The sequence below is a fragment of the Haplochromis burtoni genome, unplaced genomic scaffold (genome assembly GCF_018398535.1).
Source record: "Haplochromis burtoni strain Fernald_Lab_line unplaced genomic scaffold, NCSU_Asbu1 Contig_89, whole genome shotgun sequence".
NCBI classification, from domain to species: domain Eukaryota; kingdom Metazoa; phylum Chordata; class Actinopteri; order Cichliformes; family Cichlidae; genus Haplochromis; species Haplochromis burtoni.
The window spans coordinates 240,245-261,314 of record NW_024582450.1 but is presented as its reverse complement, the minus strand read 5'-3'; the positions used below and the strand labels follow the sequence as shown (position 1 = coordinate 261,314).

Below are 21,070 nucleotides of genomic sequence, written 5' to 3'. Positions count from 1 at the left end.
AACTCATTCACTGCCATTGACGTCTATAGACGTCAATGGCAGTGAATGAGCAGTGGGGATTTGAAAATGGCTGGCAGTGAATGAGTTAAAGAAATGTCTGCAAACCTGTTTTGACAAGTGGGGGAAAAAGAAAACAAAGAGCCACAGAAAGCTGCAACCATTTTCAAACTGACCATTTGGCAGCGTTATCAAAGTATCATTGTTCTGAAATGGTAAAATCCTTTTTTGAATTATACAATGTGACCACACGTCTATTTTTCAGGCCATGCCACTGCAAAGCAAATCCTCTCCCACTCACACAGAAAAGTTGACCCCACACACACTGGACACGGACACAGATAAAAAAGCATCATCATTTGGAAACTATTTATTGAACATTTGCAACCAGTTAAATACAGAACTCTTTTCTCTCTACATCCCTCAACAGCAGGGACTGGCTCCACTTCATTACACTCTTGAGAGGAGGGAATGTTACAGGACTTGGTAAGGCGCACACTGTGCTGGAAGTCTTTTGGCTTTCTTTCTTCTGATAATAAAGAGAAACGAAATCTGCCTCTCAAATGTCCAACTCTGCTTCCTCTCCTCGCAACTGTTTGACCTGCAGCCAGGTGCTTCTGTCAATCCATACAGCCCGTGGCAAAAATGACACAAATAGGAGGCGAGAAGAGAAAACTGGTATAGACTACTGAGAACAATCCCTACTGGATGTAGTCTCAGATGTGTAGCCATGACTGAAAAGCTAAAAGTAAAATGATCAACATGAATATATTAGAAAAATGGCAATTAGTCTTTAATGAACACCTCGCCTCACCACCTCCCAAACAAGTTTTGGGTTATAAATTAAAACTGTCCAAATAAAATCAATTAACCAAGACTTTGGGCCCCTGTTCAGTTCCACTTCAAGACTGGAAAATCGTCATTGAAAAAAAACAAATGGCACTTTTCAGTCTCTTGAACTGGAATCTAGAATCTCGACTCCAATGACATCGACCCCAACCCTAAAAAAAATCAACTCTAATTTACATATATGGGTGAGGTGCTCTTCAAGCCTCTGCCATTTTAGCAGTTGTTCCCCAAGGGACAATGAGAAGGGGGCTCTGTGGTCTCTTGGGTGGGGTCGGGGTGAGGTGTGGGGCTAGGCCACGGTTTTGAAGGTCTGCAGTATGAGGTTGGTTTGGTGGATGAGCCGGTTTGCGCTGATGAAGACATTTATTGCCCTGGGAACAAAGAAAAATGATAGCTTGTGAAAACTCACTGGAGAACATCATACACAGTACAACAGAGTGAGCAATAACTTTAGAACAAGAGTGGAAACGCTGCCTTCCTTTATCTAATTGGTTAAGGATATTCAAATCGAAACAAGAGTAGAAGTCGTGCAAGCACAGATGCTCCTGTGACCCTCTCTAACAACTTTATCCACGGTTGACACAAAACAGGATGACACTTTGTTTGCACACGGACAAAAGTCATACCTTGGAACACTTTGCATTAGTTATTATCAATCTGATGATAACCAACTATGAGCTAGTTCCTCCTACAAAACCACGAACACCAGTTTTCTCAAATAAGGACTGCAGTAACGTTAACATTTTGTCGCTTCAATCGCAATCTCCCACATCCCAAAATATGGAATCTTTTCACCCAATTTCTATAGTGGCTATATCTGAAATAAAATCCTCAACTTACCCACAACCATAAAACCCCAAGTTTTTGACTCTGATGGGGTTTCTGTGGTCACACTCATAAATTGCTCTTTGATGCAAGACTGTCCCCCCCCCCCCAAGTGCTTTAAACAGGGGGTTATCCAAACAGCACTACACACAAGTTATAGACCTCTTTAAAACTTCCTTTCATTGCTAAAATATTTGAAAAGTTTGCTGAGACAAGGTGTTAGAGAAGCCCGATATTCCAGATAACTTTGGTTTCAGGATGTTACAGTCCACAGAAACAACTCCTTAAAGTCTCAAATTCTGATAGCTGTAGATACGGGTGACTGTTGATGTCTTGCTTTGCTGGATCTTAGCTCAGCCACTGATACAGTTGATCATCAAATCTTCTTCGTTGACAAATCTTAAATTATGCTTTATTATTCAACAATTTCTGGACCCGTTTCCTCTGTTTTTAGAAACCACTGCTTTCTTAACTTTTACTGTGAAATATCTTTATGCACACTATATGCAACAACGACCAGGCAGTTTTAGAAAATACATTTGCACATGTTTAACAGAGACACACATTATATGACAGGCACACAGAGCTTACCAACTCTTTTTTATGTTTTAATGCAATTCAAGATTCAATAGAATCTGTCTTTAAAAACAGGGTACTGATTAGCTGAGGCATAACACGTGGTGCCATACTTACTTTCCATCTTTGAAGTATGTTTTGAGGGTGTCACTGAAACTTTTGGAGTATTTCACAAACTCCTTTTTCTGGTGTTCCAGGGCCTTGCCGAGCAGAAAATAAAGCAAAAACATCCATTTGAAATGAGGGGAAAATGTGAAATAATTCAAGTAGTAGTAATTGTAGCGTATTCATTACTCACTCTGCGATTCTGGTACTGATATTTTTTAATGACATTGTTGACTGTGTCCAGGAGCTCTTTTATGGCGCTGGCAATGTCTCTGTGAAGTAAAATGAAACATTTTTTTTTTTTTCAAACACAAATTCAACCAAGAAGCTAAAGGATAAAATCGGAATCAAGCACTACCTCAACCCCTTCCCCCGATATATCTCGAACATCTATTAGAGATGTCTGCTAGAGCTTGTTGGATGCATCTAAATATCGACAGTATCGATACCAACGCAGGTATTGGTATCAGATAGATACTAGCAATACTGAATTTATGCAAACTCAGTATATAGCCTACTGAATTGTGTTAAATCAATAATATTTTTTAGGAAACTGGAATCATGCACTATGAAAAATGTTTGAACATTTTGCTCAATATTTCTCCAAAGGTCTTCAATGATTGTTGTAGAATTTTCAAAACAAAATCGTCCAATTTAGCAGTATTTTCCAGATGGTTTACTACACAATTTCAAACAAAAGGGCCACAGGAAAAGTGTAAGGTGTCCATTTGGAAGATGTGATGGAAAATTTAAAACAGCTAATGGGCCTTAAGAAGAATGCAAGCATAAAAGAGCATATTTACCAGTTTTTATCCATCTTTGAACAATCTCCCTATAACGTTTATTAGAGCATAGAAAAAAAATCCAGCACTGCATTGTTATAAATTAACAGTTATAACAAAAAAAATAGATCTCAACTCAGCAAATTTCAATGTATGATTCTTGAAATAGTTATTATATAGATAAAGAGTCACGCATCTTATAAGGAAGAGAAAGTGAAAATTTCAACCACAAACACCTGCATTATAGTAGTATGCAAATACTATGGTGCCCATTTCTAATTGTGTGGAGAGACAGAATGCATATGTGCAATATCCGCTTTCATTTGTAATCTGGTGGAAACCCTGGAGCGTGTGTGTGCATTCGCACTCACTTGATAGTTTGTAGGAAGCGTACTCTGTCATTGATCTCATCTGGGATTTTGCTGAGGATGTGTTTAAGAGCTCTGGCCTTCTCATTTAGGTCCTGGAACTCCTGCTCAGGTCGGTCAATCATGAACTCTGCAGGGGAGATGAACAAAACAAAACAAAAAAACGAAACACACACACACACACACACACACACACAAAAAAGATGTTTAGCACACCCACAAAGACTAGATGATTTACAACATCTAACAGAGCATCTTAACATAGCATCTAAAGGGAGGCTGTATCGAAAAACAACACAAGCCTGTACTTGCACTGACATTAGCACAATTAGATGCATGAAAATACCAGTAAGCAGCACAGCATCTTAGAAACATCTCATAAAAATCTGTGTGCACCAGAGAGAAAAACTAATTCATGGCTCTCTACAGATTTTGAATTGCATAAAGTCGTCTTATTATCAACTGCAAAAATCAAGCTGTTTTGTGTGTGTGTGTAAATGTGTGTGTAGATGAATTATGTTTTTCATAAGCTGCCAAATCAAAACACTTTAGAATTGGACATGGAAGGAAGGAAGGAAAGGAAAGGAAAGGAAAGGAAAGGAAAGGAAAGGAAAGGAAAGGAAAGGAAAGGAAAGAAAAGAAAAGAAAGGGAAATCAAATCCTGACCAAGTATTGTGTCCTTGGCAAATCAAATATCTGGAATCCAGTTTTATTTGGTGTATTTTATTTGACTGTATGTAAACAACAAATAGCAAGCAGCTGCCCTAAATACAGAAGTATCAATTCTAGTTTTAACTTTCTAACTAGAAACTCAGCTGACTATGTTTCAACCCTCAGGTGTTTCCTGCAGAGTACACGCATTTTCCCATAAACTTCCAAAAGCGTGGGAGCAAACAATGTTTGCTTTAATAAAGAACAGAACAGATGTTCAGTGTTAAACCAATTAACTATTAGACGTGTCCTGGTGCATGCGTAACAATCAAGTTTCTCTGAATCATTAGACACACTGTCAGTACTGCAAATACAGTTTGCTTTGGCAAGATTAGAGGACACATGATTGTATCTTTGTGAGTCAACATATAATGTGACAACACAAGCCTTTCTGAGAACATAACACATTTACAAGGTGAAGTCAAGAACATTTCAGTGTGAAAATGCCGTCTCTCTACCCACCTTCCACATCATCAGCTGCCATGCGCAGTAGGGATTCAGTGAAGTTGATTTGGACGTTTTTTTTCTCCAAGATCTTCATTATGATGTCCTGAGTCAGGCCGGGGTTCTCCCTCTCCGCCTGACAGAAGAGGAGAGTCATACATGTGAGGTGAGCAAGACAAACAAGGCGCTCGGTTTGTCTTCTCCAATAAAAGCACCAGGGGGGCTTAGCCAAAGGCGCATAGGACAGAGTCAGAAATGTATTGAAAGTCAGGTGTCCCCTGTGACGCGCTCAGATGAATGTACAAAAGCTCTCCACCTGAATAATTCAACAAGGCAGGAAGCAGCGAGGGCAGCAGAGAGCCTAATCAGAGAGACAAGTGAACAAAAGCCCCACAAATGCCAAAGTAAAACAGCTGTAAAGGGATCAAATGTCCCTTTGGTTTGTATAATGATAAAGCCGCTTCAACTCTATTAATATTTCATTTGCGCACACACACACACACACACACACACACACACACACTTAACACAACTGGCATCTGGAGTGGTATAGAAGCAATCTATGCCTGTGCCACTGTGCTTCTATTATCCCAGTGCAATCAGAAGGTTGCTCTGTTATTAACAAAAACCTCTTCTGATCACTGCAGGCTGGTGTCCAAATCACAGCACGAGTGTGAATATCAGTGCCTCTCATGTTCTATTAATACCTGCTGAGTTAATTCATTTAAACACTAAGTATGAAAACTGAGGTGCTCAAGTTTAAGGAACATAAAAAAAACCTAATGCATAACTGATAATAAAGGTAAGAGTGCTAAGAGTTTTTTCCCCACATCTCTGGCCAGCTCCATTTCTAATAAACAAAAGGAAAAATACAGACAAATGAAAGCAGTAACATAATTCATTTTACAACGAGGAAAAAGAACCTATCCTGTGACATTAAAAGGTAGTAGAAATAAAATCTGGGAAAAAAACTGGACTTTGTATTTTACCAAAAATAAACAAATAAATCAGATAAGCACACAGCTGATTTTGACTACTTCCCAGTTAAAAACAATAGAAATTGCCCTTAGCCAATGAGCATATCCTGGATAATACACTTATCTAACAATTGGAATAAAAATTTACAAAACTGACTTAACTTTTTATTCCGTATTACCCAAAGTGAGTGACTGAACCCACACTCTCATCAAAAAAATAAAATCTAAAGACCATTTTACCACAGACTTCTATAGGTGTGGATCCTTTTGCAACCACATGGATTGCCCCCTGGTGGTCATTAAAAAGAATGCAGGTTGAATATACTTCAGAAGTTAAACAGAAGCTACATCCAACTCTTACGCAGCTTCTATCTTTGTAACCTATCTTTGTTTGCATCAGACACACATTTTGCAATGACCCAGTTATCATGCCAGTCAAGGAGAATACATGCCTCTTGTTATTCTGCCAAAGCAACAAACTCATTATTGGTGAGGGCACCAGACAAAAAGCAGATGCACCTGCAATGTGTCACGCGAGCTGGAATGCAGCCTAAGTATAACAACCAAAGATGACGCAAAATTTGAAGGTGTGAGCAATACTTCATGTCTCGGGCCTTCTGCCTGATACACAGTCTTACCTTTATGAAGGCTGCTCTGAGAGTCTGAGCTGCTGATAGGTTGATCCTCTCCAGCTAAAAAAGGGGGGAAAGCAAACATGTTGATGCCAAATCTGGACATGCTGCGCCCATCACAGGTTATGTATACACATTTTTTTTTCATCCTAAATTAAAGCATTCTGATTAAAGATGTCAGGTCAGGTTTATACAGTCTTGCGTTAAACGTAACAATAGTTACGTGTGAAATAAGTTTGGTTTTGGTATGTCTTTGATCAGCTCCCTGTAGGTGGGTATCTATCATGTCATCAAAGGAGAGCACATAATCACTTAATCGTTTACAAAGAACAATTTTTATTTTGATACATTTATGAAAACACTTAGACGCCCCTTTGATGTGGACTGAAGTTTTGAGCCTCTGTATATGGACCATATTTAATATGTTTGGGCTTTTAAACTGAGTGTAATCAGAATGCTGGGCTCTATGTAAAAACACAGCCACGCTGTAGTCCTGGATGATATGAAAAATAATCTGATCACATTGATCTTTTCCATATCAGTCGATATTAGTATCAATTAAACCACCGTTTCATTCTAGCTTTAAGGTTCCTTTTTACTCCTGATGTATGAAGATATAGTTTATTTTGCTTTAAATATTATTTATTTTCTGTCTGAAGTTACACATGATATACTGTAAAACTTTAAACAACTGTTAAATACACGACACGGGTATATAATAAAGTCAATTCTAACCAGGCAAAAGCTTCAAGTCAAAGAAGTTAAAGAACGCAAACAAAGTGGAAAAACTAAATTCCAAATAAATAAAGTAGGTATCAAAACAATAAAAATATATTTTTTAAAGTAGTATAACATATTTTGTATAGATTCAAACTGTTTTACATTATTGGGAAACAAACCCACAAGTAAATAAATTAGAAATTAAGAACACTCTTCGTGGAAAACTTAAGAAACCTTCAAATGTAAACAAAGGAGAACAAACTAAACGCGTCATATTCACTCAATTATGCTTTGCTTTTGCTCTGACACAATAAATAAATAAATAAATAAATAAATAAATAAATAAATACAAATGAAGAAAAAAAAAAGAAGGTACAAGAAGTCCAGAAATGTCTCTTTGAAGTGAGCAGTGAGGCTCATGTGCATATATGACCTAACCATAAAACCTCTGTGTTAATGAAGTATAAGAGCTGTTCAGCTGTTTCTGTGGACACTGTGTGTAGATGAGAAATTGCCATCTGAGAGAAATATTTACGTCCTGGGACCTAGTAACAAGAGTTAGTGACTTTAATCAGCCGCTTAAATCCAACATTTTCTACTGTGCTTACCAACATTAAAGTGTTTGACAATTAGGGCTGCCACAAACGATTATTTTGATAGTCAACTAGTCACCGATTATTTTTATGATTAGTCGACTACTCAGATCATGCATCCATTGGATGTAATACGTACAGCTTATTACACCAGCATGCATCTGCTCTTATATAACTATCATTAGCTTACAGCTTTAAGTGTTTAAGGTATGCGCCAACTAAAAATAAAGACAAGATAATAGTTTATTAAACTTTTAACATCTGCTCTTTGCTCCCTAAAATATAACAGGACATTGGAGTAAATTCTCTACTATCTCACACTTCTGTTTAATCAGTTTTTTGTTTGCCGTTTGTTCAGCTCTGTGAAAGCTATAACTTTAATCTCAGCCAAACTGTTTTACTCAGGAACAAATAAAACACTGAAAAAAAGGCAAACAACAATTTTTTTAAGTTATCTAAGTGACTTATATATCATGTTTAACCCGAGTAAGGAAAGGCCGTGGGCGTTCGGAAAACATTGTTTTACATACATACTTAAATCTCACTACTTATTCCTGCATCTTTCAGGATCTTACAAAGCTTCAAAAGACGCGCCGACTATTCAATTAGTCGTCGACAATTAGTCACGATTACGTCGACTATCAAAGACAATTTTGATAGTCGACGTAATCGTGACTAGTCTACTAATCGTGGCAGCCCTGGTGACAGTAAAGTGGGCAGCTACATTCAAGATATCACTGTGTTGGTTTGTTTTTTCTTTAGAATGCATGACATGAATGGTAACGACTTGCATTACACGTGTATGTATAATGCAAATAAATGGTGTAAGGACGGCACTGCTTCAGATGGTAAAACCTATTTATGGAATTACGTGCGTCTATGCTTTCAACAGTTTGCAGTGTATGCTGCTCTGCTGCTTTGTCTGACTTTAAATAACCCAAATATCTCCACACTACCTCTGCCAAGTATGACTAAAAATAAAAACAACACAGACTGGTTTCTGATACTTGAGGTTATCACAGAAGTGCATTTTAGCAGCCTAAAACAAATGACAAGGTGTGTGTATGTATGTATGTATGTTTTGCATATTTCTCATGTTTTTATGTTTCAAACCATCAAACAACTCTTTATATTAGACGAAGATAACCCAAGATTCAATTTATTAGACAATCCAAACCCATCTGGTCCTATGTGAAAAAGTAATTGCTCCCTAAACCTAATAGGTTTGGCCAAAACTTCTTTATTTATTTATATTTTTCCCTTTTTCTTCTTCTTTTAAGTAAGCCATTTTCAAGCATGAACAGCCTGTCTAAGGTCATGCCAAAGCATCTCAATAGGATTAAAGTCTTGACAATCCCACCCCAAAACCTTCATTTTATTTTTTGTTTGGTTTTTATGAGCTTGAGCTTCAGTGCATGAATTGATGGCTGGACATTCTCCTTCAAGATTTTCTGGTAGGGAGCAGAATTTGTGGTTCCCTCAATTACGGAAAGTTATTCAGGTCCTGAAGCAGCTCAGACATGTTTGACTGTTGGTATGATGTTCTTTTATGAAATGCTGATGCAACGGGACTCAAACCTTCCAAAACTCTGGTAGACATGAGACAAACCTTTGTGTTCTTTTGGTCAACAGTGGTTTATACCTAGAAATTCTCCCATATGCCATTTTTTCCTATTGTTAAATCATGAAAAATGGCCTTAACTGAAGCAAATCAGCGCTGCCATCCTTTTAATGTTGTTCTGGGTTTATTTGACCTCCTGGATACGTCGATGTGCTTTTGGGGTATTTTTGATAGGTTGCCCACTCCTGGGAAGGTTCACCACTGCTCCATGTTTTCTACATTTGTGGATAATGGTTCTCACTTTGATTTGCTGGAGTCCTAAAGCCTTAGAAAGTGAATAATCCTTTCCAGACTGACATTTTCATCTCTTGACTTTCTTAAGATCTTGGTTTGATGTGTTTCTTTACGAGATCGTTTAGCCTACCTCGCTTTGTCTGACAGGTTCTATTTAAGAGATTCTTGATTCGCCAAGTAATCAGGTCTGGGTGTGGCTAGTGACATTCGACTCAGCTTTTCAAAAAATGTGGTTAATCAAAGTTGAGTTTCTCCCTTATTAAATGAAATAATCATTTTAAAACTGCATTCTGTATTTACTTCTGTTATGGTTTTCCAATATCTACATTTGTTTATTGATCCAAAACATATAACTGTATGTAATATGCAAAAAACAAACAAACAAACAAAAAAAAACAAAACAAAAAAAAAAACAGGAAGTGGGCAAATACTTGTTCACAGCACTGTGTATGCATCTTTGTTTCTGCTATGCCGATTCATTATTATAATCACCTGCTATATGGATATATTTTCAAATGTGTTACTGGGTCTCTGGTTTCTCATACAGGCATGCTGATGCTGATAGCTTCCCTGCACATCTCCTGATGAGGGGATGTCCAGGGAAGCTATCAGCGCCTTTGTCCCCAGCATGTGATATTTTACCTCATTGAAAACTGGATACATCACGGCGTACAGCGTCATGGATACCATGGAGTTTGTCTCCGCTTCATTCTTCATCTCCTCCATTGTCATCCTCCAGGGAGGAGCAGCTCTGGTTGTAACAGTGAAGAAGAATCTGCAGCTCACATACACTCACACATACACTCAACCAGTCACACACACACGCTCAAAACCACGCAAACTCCAGAGTATAGTAGCCTGAAGAAGAAAAATGTGAGACAGTAAAACAGTGTAAACGAAGAAACTGGATTTATAAAAGTACACAACTAAAACTCCTGAACACCCTAACAAACATATGAAATAATAAATATAACTTATAAAATCACTGTGACACATTCCTTATAACCTCTATTTGTATTTGGTATTTATGCACTGTAATGTCTAATTCATTAATGTCAGATATTTATTCTGCAATGCCGACTCAATACTGTTTAACTAGCATTTTCTATCGTGTTCAGACAAAAAGAAAACCAAATTGACCATATTACTATTAGTTAGTAGTTAATACTATTGACCAGTATTGAAGTCATTTCAAAAGCTTTCTATTAGTTCATAAAGCTCTCAATGGCTTGCCTCCCTCCCTATCTCTGACTCAATGTTAACCCAATCAAACCTCTCAGGCCATCAAGTGCAGATCTTTTGAATATTTCCCAAATCAGATCCAAGTTTGCCGAGTGGTCTTTCTGCTACTGTGCTCCTGTTCTTTGGAACAAGCTGCTCACTGACTCAAAACCTTGGGTTTTCCCATAAAGTTTTATTTTGCCATTTTGACTGCCTTAAGAGACTGTCAAACCTACGCAGGTTTTTAATGTTTCCATCATTTGTTTTAAGCACGTTTACGTACAAGGAAATTCCATCCATCCATCCATCCATCTATATAAATAAAGCTGCCATTGCCATTCAAACACTGCTCTTTTGTGAGTCTGGAGAAGGGGAGTGGCACAGTTACCTGGCTGATGACAGCAAACCTTCAATGACCAAACAGCAACGTAAATATATGACAGTTGACGGAATTAAGAAGAGCTTATTACAAGCAAGACACCATTCATAATTCTGTTGATTCATATCAAAATATGTAAAAGTCCAAAAGGAATGACAGGAATAACATTAACAACAACAAAAAAGTTTGGAGATGTAGATCAGACATTAGCCTCCTAAATACCATCTGGGGTATTCAGCTAGGTTAGCCAAATATCTCTCGATGTCATTACGTTTACATTAAAACAAATGTTTAGATTTTTTTTTCAAAGTCATAAACTAGATTAACATTACTATTTTTCAACCAAACGCGATGGTAGCTGGCAAACCCAACCACTTAAGCAGCTTACTGGATGTATACAAGCCCAGGTATTTGAGACTCGGCTAACTGGACGTAGCTAACCGAGTAGATATAAAGTAGACGTTACATTGAGCTGGCTATTTTTCTTGAGACTGTTAAAATCAAGAGTCAGAACAACAAATGGGTGGGTATAGTATTATATTTATCGCGATCTACCCGTAGAGATATCAACCTGAGGCCTATGGCCGAGCATATCGATGGTAGCGAACTGCTAGCAGTGAAGAGCCGAGCTTCCGTGCTAGCTCTGGTAATTTCAGGATTTATATTTTTTGAGATCCTAAAACACGCCAACCGGCTGGTTTAGGACAAATGTGTACATTACAGTATGTGTCAAAAATGTGAGCAGGTATCTACCTTTTGTCTGACTTCGTAAATGGGATGGTTACGCCGTCGATAGCCTTTTTAGCTGCTGTGTTTTCTCTACAACTTAAGGCGGAAGTTTTTTAGGACTGGCCCGAGCGACATCTTCCGGCCTGTTGCTACGTAAACACACACCGTCCAATCAAAGAGCGGATAAATTAAGCGACTCTGACGTCATTTAAATAGTTACATTGTACACGTAGTAGAGTTTTGAGTTACTTTGCGGAAGTCTTGTCTTCTCATGATAAAAATATCACACGGGCGTTTCTCTCCTTCGGACTCGGTAAGTTCTCAGGGGAGTCCAGACTTGAGAGTCCAGGACTGAGACAGCAGTGTGGCAGCATCACAGCTCAGCTCAGCTCCATTGTGTCCTTCAGTTCCTTGTTGGGCTTAATTTCATTTTGACTAATATTTACAATGCAATGCAGATGCACTGTGAGCAGGTTGGACAGGGTAAGAAATGAAACAGCTGAGGTTGAGCCTCTGAAGCTAAGTCAGAGTGGTAAGGCTAAGATGGTTTGGACATGTACAGAGGGGAGGGGACAGTGGATATATTGCAGAATGGATGTTGAATATGGAGCTGCCATGGAGCAGGTAAAGAGGAGGACCATTGGTGTGAGAGAGAAAGGGTCCTAGGGAGACGGTGAGATGGAGACAGACATTCAGCTGTGGTGAAATATGGTGCTTCCCAAGAATTTAAACCCAATTTGATTTGGTAAATGTTGCTTTCAAAGTGGAAAAAAGCACCCAAACTATTTACTTAAATTAAAGTTGTAACACCACTGTAGTGCATCAGCTCATTATGTAGAATGACTGACAGAATCATATACACTGTGTTGTTGGACCATAATAATTGAATCAATGACAGGTGTTACTTAGATATTGTTGATAGCTCATTTATAATATTCCATTGAATCTGCAAAATGATAAGTAACTACAGCTTTAGCAAAGCAGACCTCAGGCCATCACACTACCAGTACCATGTCTGACTGTTGGTGGGATGTTTTTTGGTTTGTTTGTTTTGTTTTTTTTATTAAATGCTATGCTGTCCTATTTTTCACCAGATGTAACGGGACTCAAACCTTCCACAAAGTTCAACGTTGATCTCATCAGTCCACAGAATATTTTTTCAAAAGTATGGAGGATCATCAAGATGGGTTGTGTTGTAAATGTGAGACAAGTCTTTGTGTTCTTTTGGTCAGCAGTGCATTTTACCTTGAAACTCTCACCCATACATGTCATGTTCCTCCCAGTCCCCTTCTTCTATGTTATATCATGAACTCTGACTTTAACTGAGGCAAATGAGGCCTGCCGTTCTTTAGATGTTGTCCTGGGTTCTTTTGTGACCTCCTGGATGAGTTACTTTGATAGGCTGGCCACTCCTGGGAAGATTTACCACTGTTCCAATTTGAATATAACGGCTCTCATCATGGTTAGCTGGAGTACCAAGGCCTTAGAAATGGCTTTTAAACCATTTTCAGACATGTAAATGACTTTGTTTCTCAGCTGTTTCTTTAGATCATGCTTTTGGCTAGTTGGCACTATTCTAAGACTAAGCTGGTGTTTCCATCATTTGCTACTACCTCTCAGTTAACAATTTGTTTGTACACAGGAAACGAGTTTGTGTGACCTTTCGTTTCACTCTGCATGTACATAAACCTGCCAGGAGGGGGCCCCAGGAGATCTGTTTTTATGATTATTATATTTTTATGATTAAGGGCTATGTAAATATTTCTATCAGTAGACATGGCCACTTAAAGTTTACCTTCTTGTGCATTAAAGTCCAGACACTGTTTATTTACTCGGTGTGAATAAAGTGCAGATTATATGGGTAGCTTTATTTTTCTTAACATTTAATAACGCTACCGTGTTCTCGCACACCATGGCTTTGCCCATTATTAGTCAAATAAAAAAAAAAAACAATAAGTAAAAAGACATAGATGTTATAGATTATTTTAATGTAAAGTGGCATATTGTGATTGTTCATGTGTATATTTACGTTTAGTTATCAGTGTTGGTTTTCCTCCCAGAGCTAGTGGCTGCTGTTGGCTTGTCATCCAAGGCTCTCCAGCAGTCAGCCAGCTGTTAGATGATTAGAGCTGCTCTCAGTCAATAAACCAGTATTCTTCACTGGTCAGCTGCTGCTTTTGTGGACTGTGTGCTGCTACTCTAAGATGATCGCTTGAATTGTAAAGACACTCACAGCTTACCAAAGTCTCTTAGGTCAGTTTGAATTGTACCTATTTTGACTGGATGTAATGAGCCCTATGTATATTTGTGTGTTTATGTTCAATTGCTACTTGTAATTATTGCTCGCTTCTTGCTGACGTTACTCTTGAAAAGGACATTCTCAATCTCAGTGACATTTACAGCTGGATAAATTAAAGGTAATATTATAAAACAGTTACATTACCAACTTGTACATGTGTGGATTGAACAGTACTGAACTGATTTTACTACATTAAAGTTCTATGCCAATATATATATATATATATATGATATAAATATATATATATACATATATATATATATATATATATAATATAATAATATATATATATAAAAATATATATATATATATTATATAAAACTTTAAGGCTTTTCAGCAATTATACTCGCATGCTTACAGATTCATTTTACTAATCTGATTACACACACTTCCTGAATAAACCTTCAAGGGACCTCCAGAGAAAATTAAATAATGTTATTTCCCCAATCAGCATACAACTGCATAAACATTTAGAACACTTGCAGTTAATCAGTACCTTAAAATAAAGCTTCAGTGCAAATCTAGCCTTATGGAAATCACTTATCATAATTGCTTTTTGGTGTAACACACAGACTCAGCTGAGGGCAGAGAAATGACACACTCTTATTAAAATTTTAAAATATAATTTATTAGAAAAAAATAGTCAACAGAAACAGTCCCAGCTATAATATAATATATAGCATCCCATTTACAGAAGGAACAAAACACACAGTCCAAGAACATCTGCTATAAACACATTGATGTTAATCTAAACCATTGTAAATCTGAGCTATGTAACATACCTGTACAGAGAAAAACAAAATGTGACAGCAGTGTTTGTAGTGTGTGGCATAAGTATATAAAAGTAGAAGTACAACTAGATACACCCGCCTTTAGTTAACCCCGCCCAACCACAGCCATTGGCTCAATGCAAAAGTGGAACACATACACGCTCCAAAATCACTGCCAGTTTTAATGTACACACAATACCGGTTTACCCTGTTACACTGGTGCAGGCTACACTAAACTTTTCCACCTGTTTAGACAGCATGCCTTGCATTTTTGAAAGTGATGTCAGGCCTCCCTTTGGCTATGGTTTGTCCTGCGTCAGACATGGTCTGCTGTGCACCTTCACAAAAAATCTTTATCTGCCATTTACAGAAACATTTATTGTCATGTATGTTATCTGCAGAAAATAAAAATAAATATCAATAAGTATAAGGTTCTGAGAATAAATCTGAGTCTATTTTGGCCAGCAGCAGGAATTCTGTCCTTAATTAACTTTTTTTTCAGGAAAAAAATCTTACTGATTATTTATTTGACTAAAAATAATCTGATGATGCTTAGAACTTGAACTTCTATTTTATCATGTAAAATGTTCATTGATGTGGTCAGAAACATCTGGAGTTTGTTGGGAAAAAAAGAAGAACACTGGCATCCTTCCAGCACCTCCCTGGCAACAAGACCAACCCCCAGCTTTACAAGCCAGTGACAAATCTTCACTGGCTTCACTGTGGAAAGCAAGAACCAATCGGTGTGGAGCTGAGCCAGACATTCAACCATAGTCCTATTCCCTCACTGCTCACCTCTCTGTGTCAGTGCTGGTTGGACAGTCAGCAGCAAACCTTTCAGGCCTTTAAAACCATGAGTTTAACTGTAGGCCGTATTTAAAGTGTTTTGGGGCTTTAAGCCACCGTCGGACAGCTCTGTGTGTCCAGGAGCTGGAACTGCTGCTGTTTGTTTCTAATAAGTCAGCTCTGAAATTTAAAGCTTGATACATTTACACATTAATATTGTCTCATAACCTAACAAAAAGGAGATGTGTAAATCACTTTAGATAAAGTTTAAACTGACTTTATTGATTGAATAGTTCTTCTTGTTGTGCGTTCAAGCATTGTGCCAACCATTCTCACATTCCAGTGACAACGCTTGGCACAGCCTCCACTGCTGTAACTTTACAACTTGGCCTCATTTGTTATGCTAGTAAGTTATGGATTAACAAGCTGCTTAACTATAAAAAGTATTTGCCAAGCACAGAATCTATACTGCACTTCAAACATGCCATAAAAAAGAACATTTGTGAAAATCTGGCACGTTCAGCCGATATTAAGCCAAAATTCTGAACATAACCTCCTCCCAATCAGAGGCCTATACTATGAAGCAGACACTGATCCTCCACTCTTTCACCATTCCTGTGTATAGAAAAGCTATTTACAGAAAACCAATTAGTCAGCATAGGTTTAGACCTGTAAAAGCCCTTCAGGCGCTCTCAACATTTGCATGGTCTTCCAGGAATTATTCAGTTATTTTTCAGAGATCAGTATGAGTATAAGAGAGCTCTCTTAAATAGTTTTCTATTAAAGGTGTTGTATCAATATGTTAGTGCTTTGCATGCTTTGGTCAGTAAGACTGGACAACACCTATTCTTTTTGCTGCCTCCCAAGTGATGTCTATCAGTTTGAGAGAAAGTAAAGAATAAAAATAAAAGCAGATTTGAAATGCAGGCTTAGTCTACATGCAAATCTATTTGTGCTCAAAGAATCAATCAAGGAATAAAATTTCATCTAAGAAACTTTATATCAGGGAAGGAGAACTACTTGAAAGGCTATTAAAAACTTTAGCCCTGTCATACTCTCTGCACATAGAAGCCTGCAGTATCTTCCAGGAATTGTGAAGCTATTTTTCTGAGAACTGGAAAGGCAAGATTTTGTACCTGTTAACCTCTAATCTAGAGATGAGAATGATAGGTGATACCCAGACAAATGAACTAGTTTCATAGAACAGAAAATCCAGGTTTAACTCTCAAGTTACCAAGATAAGATGAAATCCTGCTTCATAGTACAGGCCTCTCGATATGATGGAGATTAGAAATCAACACAACTGAAATCACCAGCTATACTAACTAATGAGTTGTTGGGAAAGTAATTGAACCATTCCTGGAAGAGCCAAGGAACGTTTAAAGTAGGAGGATCTCAAGATTTTAATAGCATCTTTGTCTTTGTCTTCACTAATTAGCGTCAGTACAGGCCATAACAACTCTATGAAAACCCCTGAGGCAGATTTGTTTTTCTCCTCAAGCCTTCACTGCCAAGTTACCACTCCTTTCTTTCTTTCTTTCTTTCTCGCACTCATCATACGTGCAAAAAATTGGCATATAGCAACAATCAATGAAAATCAGTTAGAGACCAACTGTCAGTCATGGTCTGTTGTGTGTCTTCACAAACACTTTTCAGTTTTTATCCTGTTAATTTGTAGCTTCGTAGGAGCTAAATTCTTTAGCCGCTGTTTACACAATGACAATTCACAGGTCAGGAGAATGGACATATTTATTTATCTATACATACATATTTATCTAAGCTTATGCTATAAAAAACTCACACCATTTGCTTCACCTAAGCTGTCACAAGCTCAAAAACCTCAACCTCTGCTGAGATTAATCTCAAGCTACTAGCTGAAGAGTACAACTTGAAAAAGCTCAACTTAAACCAGAAATGGAAGAGGTTTGCCTTCAAACTAACTAGTGTGTTTTAGGGCAGAATTTTTACTTTGAAGGCAAACAGTCTCCATTGCTAGTTTTTAATCGCACTTTTATGAGTTTCACCACAGCTCAGAGAATAGCTCGCCAGTGTTTGTAGACAGGTCTTCCACATCCATTCAAGTTACGCCAAACCAATGGCAAAGAGTTTGATTGGGGAATGCACCATTTTTTCCCTGTTGATAGGTGGTTCCCAGGGGGTAACTGAGTGGTCTGTAGATCTGTGTGAACGGCACTTTAGCAATCATTTTCCCAGCGATTGGAATCAACCTGCAACAACCAGTTGTAACTGGTCAGGGAATATGCATTTTTGCCCATTAGGCCAGAAGTTGCCAGATGGTCGCTGACCATATTGTCATCATGATTGTCACAGATCTGCAAAAGCCCAACAGGAAATTAGGATTCAGACTATAAGTACACATCATGCAGTTTGTCCCATCACGCATGGGGCGATCGTGGCTCAAGAGTTGGGCGTTCGCCTTGTAATCAGAAGGTTGCCGGTTCGAGCCCCGGCTTGGACAGTCTCGGTCGTTGTGTCCTTGGGCAAGACACTTCACCTGTTGCCTACTGGTGGTGGTCAGGTGGCTGCAGTGTCCAGCAGCCTCGCCTCTGTCAGTGCGCCCCAGGGCGGCTGTGACTACCCATTCACCAGTGTGTGAATGGGTGGATGACTGTGTATAGTGTAAAGCGCTTTGGGGTCCTTAGGACCAAATAAAGCACTATACAAATACAGGCCATTTACCGAAGTCAAGAGGTAAAGTCATGTACTTATTTTATGGAAAACAAGTTGCTTTGTTTAACGATTACAATTTGAATCGTCTTTAATGAGACTACACATGCAGAGAAATACAAGAACTTGACTGATGCAGAGCAGTAGCATCATTGGCTTTTCTTGCAAAACTGCAAAGACAACAAGGACTTTTTATCAAGTTTTATCAAGTACACATCCAGAAATGGAGCAGCCAAGACCAGCTTTGTGATTTCCACAAAAATCACAAAAAGAACAGTAAGCTATTCTCTGAAGAGAAGTCTATCAAAGACTGTTTGATGGATTCAAAGAAGCATTTGACAATGTACTCCTCTCCAGGCAAACTTTAACAAGATGGATCAAACACTGCAGGAAATCTGGAGTTTTATCTGAAAAACAAAGCAGAGAAATATAACTTTTTGTCCTTGAGAGCTGCGATATCCGCAACACTGCCCAGTTGCTCATCTGTTTACATGGTAGATTACAATGATGCTGGCAGCAATGCACTTAGTGAAAGGGACTGTGACATCGAGTGACTTGTTCACAAGGACAACTGCATGCTTGGATAGGTTTTCCAACTTTCTTTTGAAACGGATGCAAGTTAAAAAGACTGAAATGAACACAGAAGCGACATTGGTGTTTTTCCATTGTATTACACACCAGGTGTTGTGTAAGTCAGTGCTAAAAATTAACTTTGTTGTTGATGATGTAACTAAAATGGTTAGCTTAATCAGGGCAAGAGCACTGAATCACAAACTGATTCACTACTGGTAGAGTTCTTCATTTCAGTATTACTGCTAGATTTTTAATTCTCTCTCAAAGAGAATTTTCCACATGAGGACCTTTCGTTTCTTTTTATCTTCATATGTGAAACAGCATTTGCCTGGATAAAGTTTAAGAAATCCAGATCCTCTCTCAGTAAAGATAACCTGTCCATTGTCCTTTGTATTTCCACCACAGACATTAAACCTGACTTAAATGCATGAAATATTAAATAGTGATTAAAAAAAAGTTGGTGCTTTTACTATGCCCATGTAACTTTTAGATTGCCTAATTGTTTTTTTCTTTTCTTTTTTACTTTTACACCTGTCTTGTCTTGCAGCTTTTGCAATCAGAATTATGATCTGAATGCAATGTTGTGCCAACACATTTTGCTTTTCCAAGATGAGCTCTATAAATTCTCTATAGCCTCCTCTTGCTTGTGTGTTTCTTTTACCTGTTTATTTATCAATTTCTATTAGTGTTATTTCAGGTAATAACATTATATGTTTAGTATGACAACATCTAAGCTTACAGGCAGGGGGAAAAAAGAAGATGGAGAAAATAGGAGAAAGCATAATAAAAGAATAGAGCACAAATAGAAAAGCACGATGTATCGTCAACTGGTGCACCTGTAAGAAAAAACAAAGAACGGAGAAACATAGAAGACCTTCATTGGGTAGTTGTAACATCTGCTCCAGTACCATTAGCAGAACTGAGTTCAGCTTATTAGCACCGCTCTTTATAACAGTCCCAGTTTCCTGTGGCCCCATGGGAAAACTGCACACCCCTGGTCTAGATAGAATCATACATATATAACAACATAAGTGCATATTTTCAACACGTAAGTGACAGTAACAATGTGTCCGTTCTTTACAACAACGCAAACTACTCATGAATCAGAACTTCATCTCTCAGGCCTTGCACTCTGCAAAGTCAACAGGCTTGCAGGCAGTTTCATCAAATAACGAGGAGCAAGGTCAGGAAGTACATCTTCTAAATTTCCCAACAATATATTTGCCCCTCCACCATTAAAACCTCTCAAAAAAGGTGCCTGTTTTAAATCAGTGGAATGTAAAATGACTGAGTAAATACACAAGACAGAACACAGTATACGAGACAGAACCATGACTTAAACGTTACCGGCGCATTGTGGATATAAGCATCTAGCATAATGTCAAGGAGGGGCCCTAGAGACTAGTAGATTGGCCTTGCGGATGCTTTGACATACAGTCAATTGGCATTTTGCACTGGGAAGCAAACTTAATATACTGAAAGTGCTCAACACTGAGGAGATGTGTGTATAATAGGCAGACTGTAATGCACTGGAAAGACCGGGTCAGGCCGGAAATGTTTGCATTGAGAAATGTGCTTCAGATTCTAACAAACATGTCAATACTTGGTTGCTGTTGTGCACCAATACTTTTGGTTTTTTTGCATTATGGACAGGAGTCAGTGGTTCTTTGCTCTATACACGTAAGGGTCCGGGAGAGTCCAAGTTATCCAGTCTTTGCTTCTTTGCTGTTGCTTTTGTTCCTTTATTTGGCTCTGCACAATGTAAACTGCATTTTAAAGAACTCAGCTTTTCCCCAGGAGATCTTTTTTTTTTTTTTTTAGTGTTTTTGCTTTTTAAAGTCTAAGGGGTTTGTTTTAACAAATACATTTCGATAACAAGCAGCTTATGTAAGAATGAAAGCATTTCATTTCAGAGAGGAGCCCTGTCCTTCTTTGCAGAACACAATAGAGTGAACCAAGCTGTGGCTCCTCCCCCTCCTATGTCCGCTCTAGAATACACAAAGTCTGAAGTGGGTAACGAATCCTGGTACGCCCCTGCTAAAAGTGCTAGAGGTAACATGTCACAGCAGCAAAGCAATGGTCTGTGGCCACCACCTGCAAATTCATTCATTTGTTTTTTTTTGTTTGTTTGTTGTTGTTTTGGGGTTTGTTTCTTTTAGGTGTATCGAAGCAGGTGAAATAGATTCACAGT

At 38.2% G+C, this 21,070-nt stretch overlaps 1 protein-coding gene across 1 annotated transcript; it reads right to left on the bottom strand.

The window, feature by feature from the left end:
* Nucleotides 1–352: 352 nt before the first annotated feature.
* Nucleotides 353–11,924, bottom strand: LOC102304962 (programmed cell death protein 10). The gene is made up of 8 exons (XM_005949049.3): nucleotides 11,788–11,924; nucleotides 10,077–10,292; nucleotides 6,273–6,326; nucleotides 4,676–4,793; nucleotides 3,506–3,632; nucleotides 2,546–2,624; nucleotides 2,365–2,447; nucleotides 353–1,217 (listed from the first exon to the last, which is right to left on the bottom strand). The coding sequence occupies exons 2-8, from the start codon at nucleotides 10,164–10,166 to the stop codon at nucleotides 1,136–1,138; spliced, it is 633 nt and encodes a 210-aa protein (XP_005949111.1). The 5' UTR covers nucleotides 10,167–10,292; nucleotides 11,788–11,924; the 3' UTR covers nucleotides 353–1,135.
* Between the last annotated feature and the right edge of the window lie 9,146 nt (nucleotides 11,925–21,070).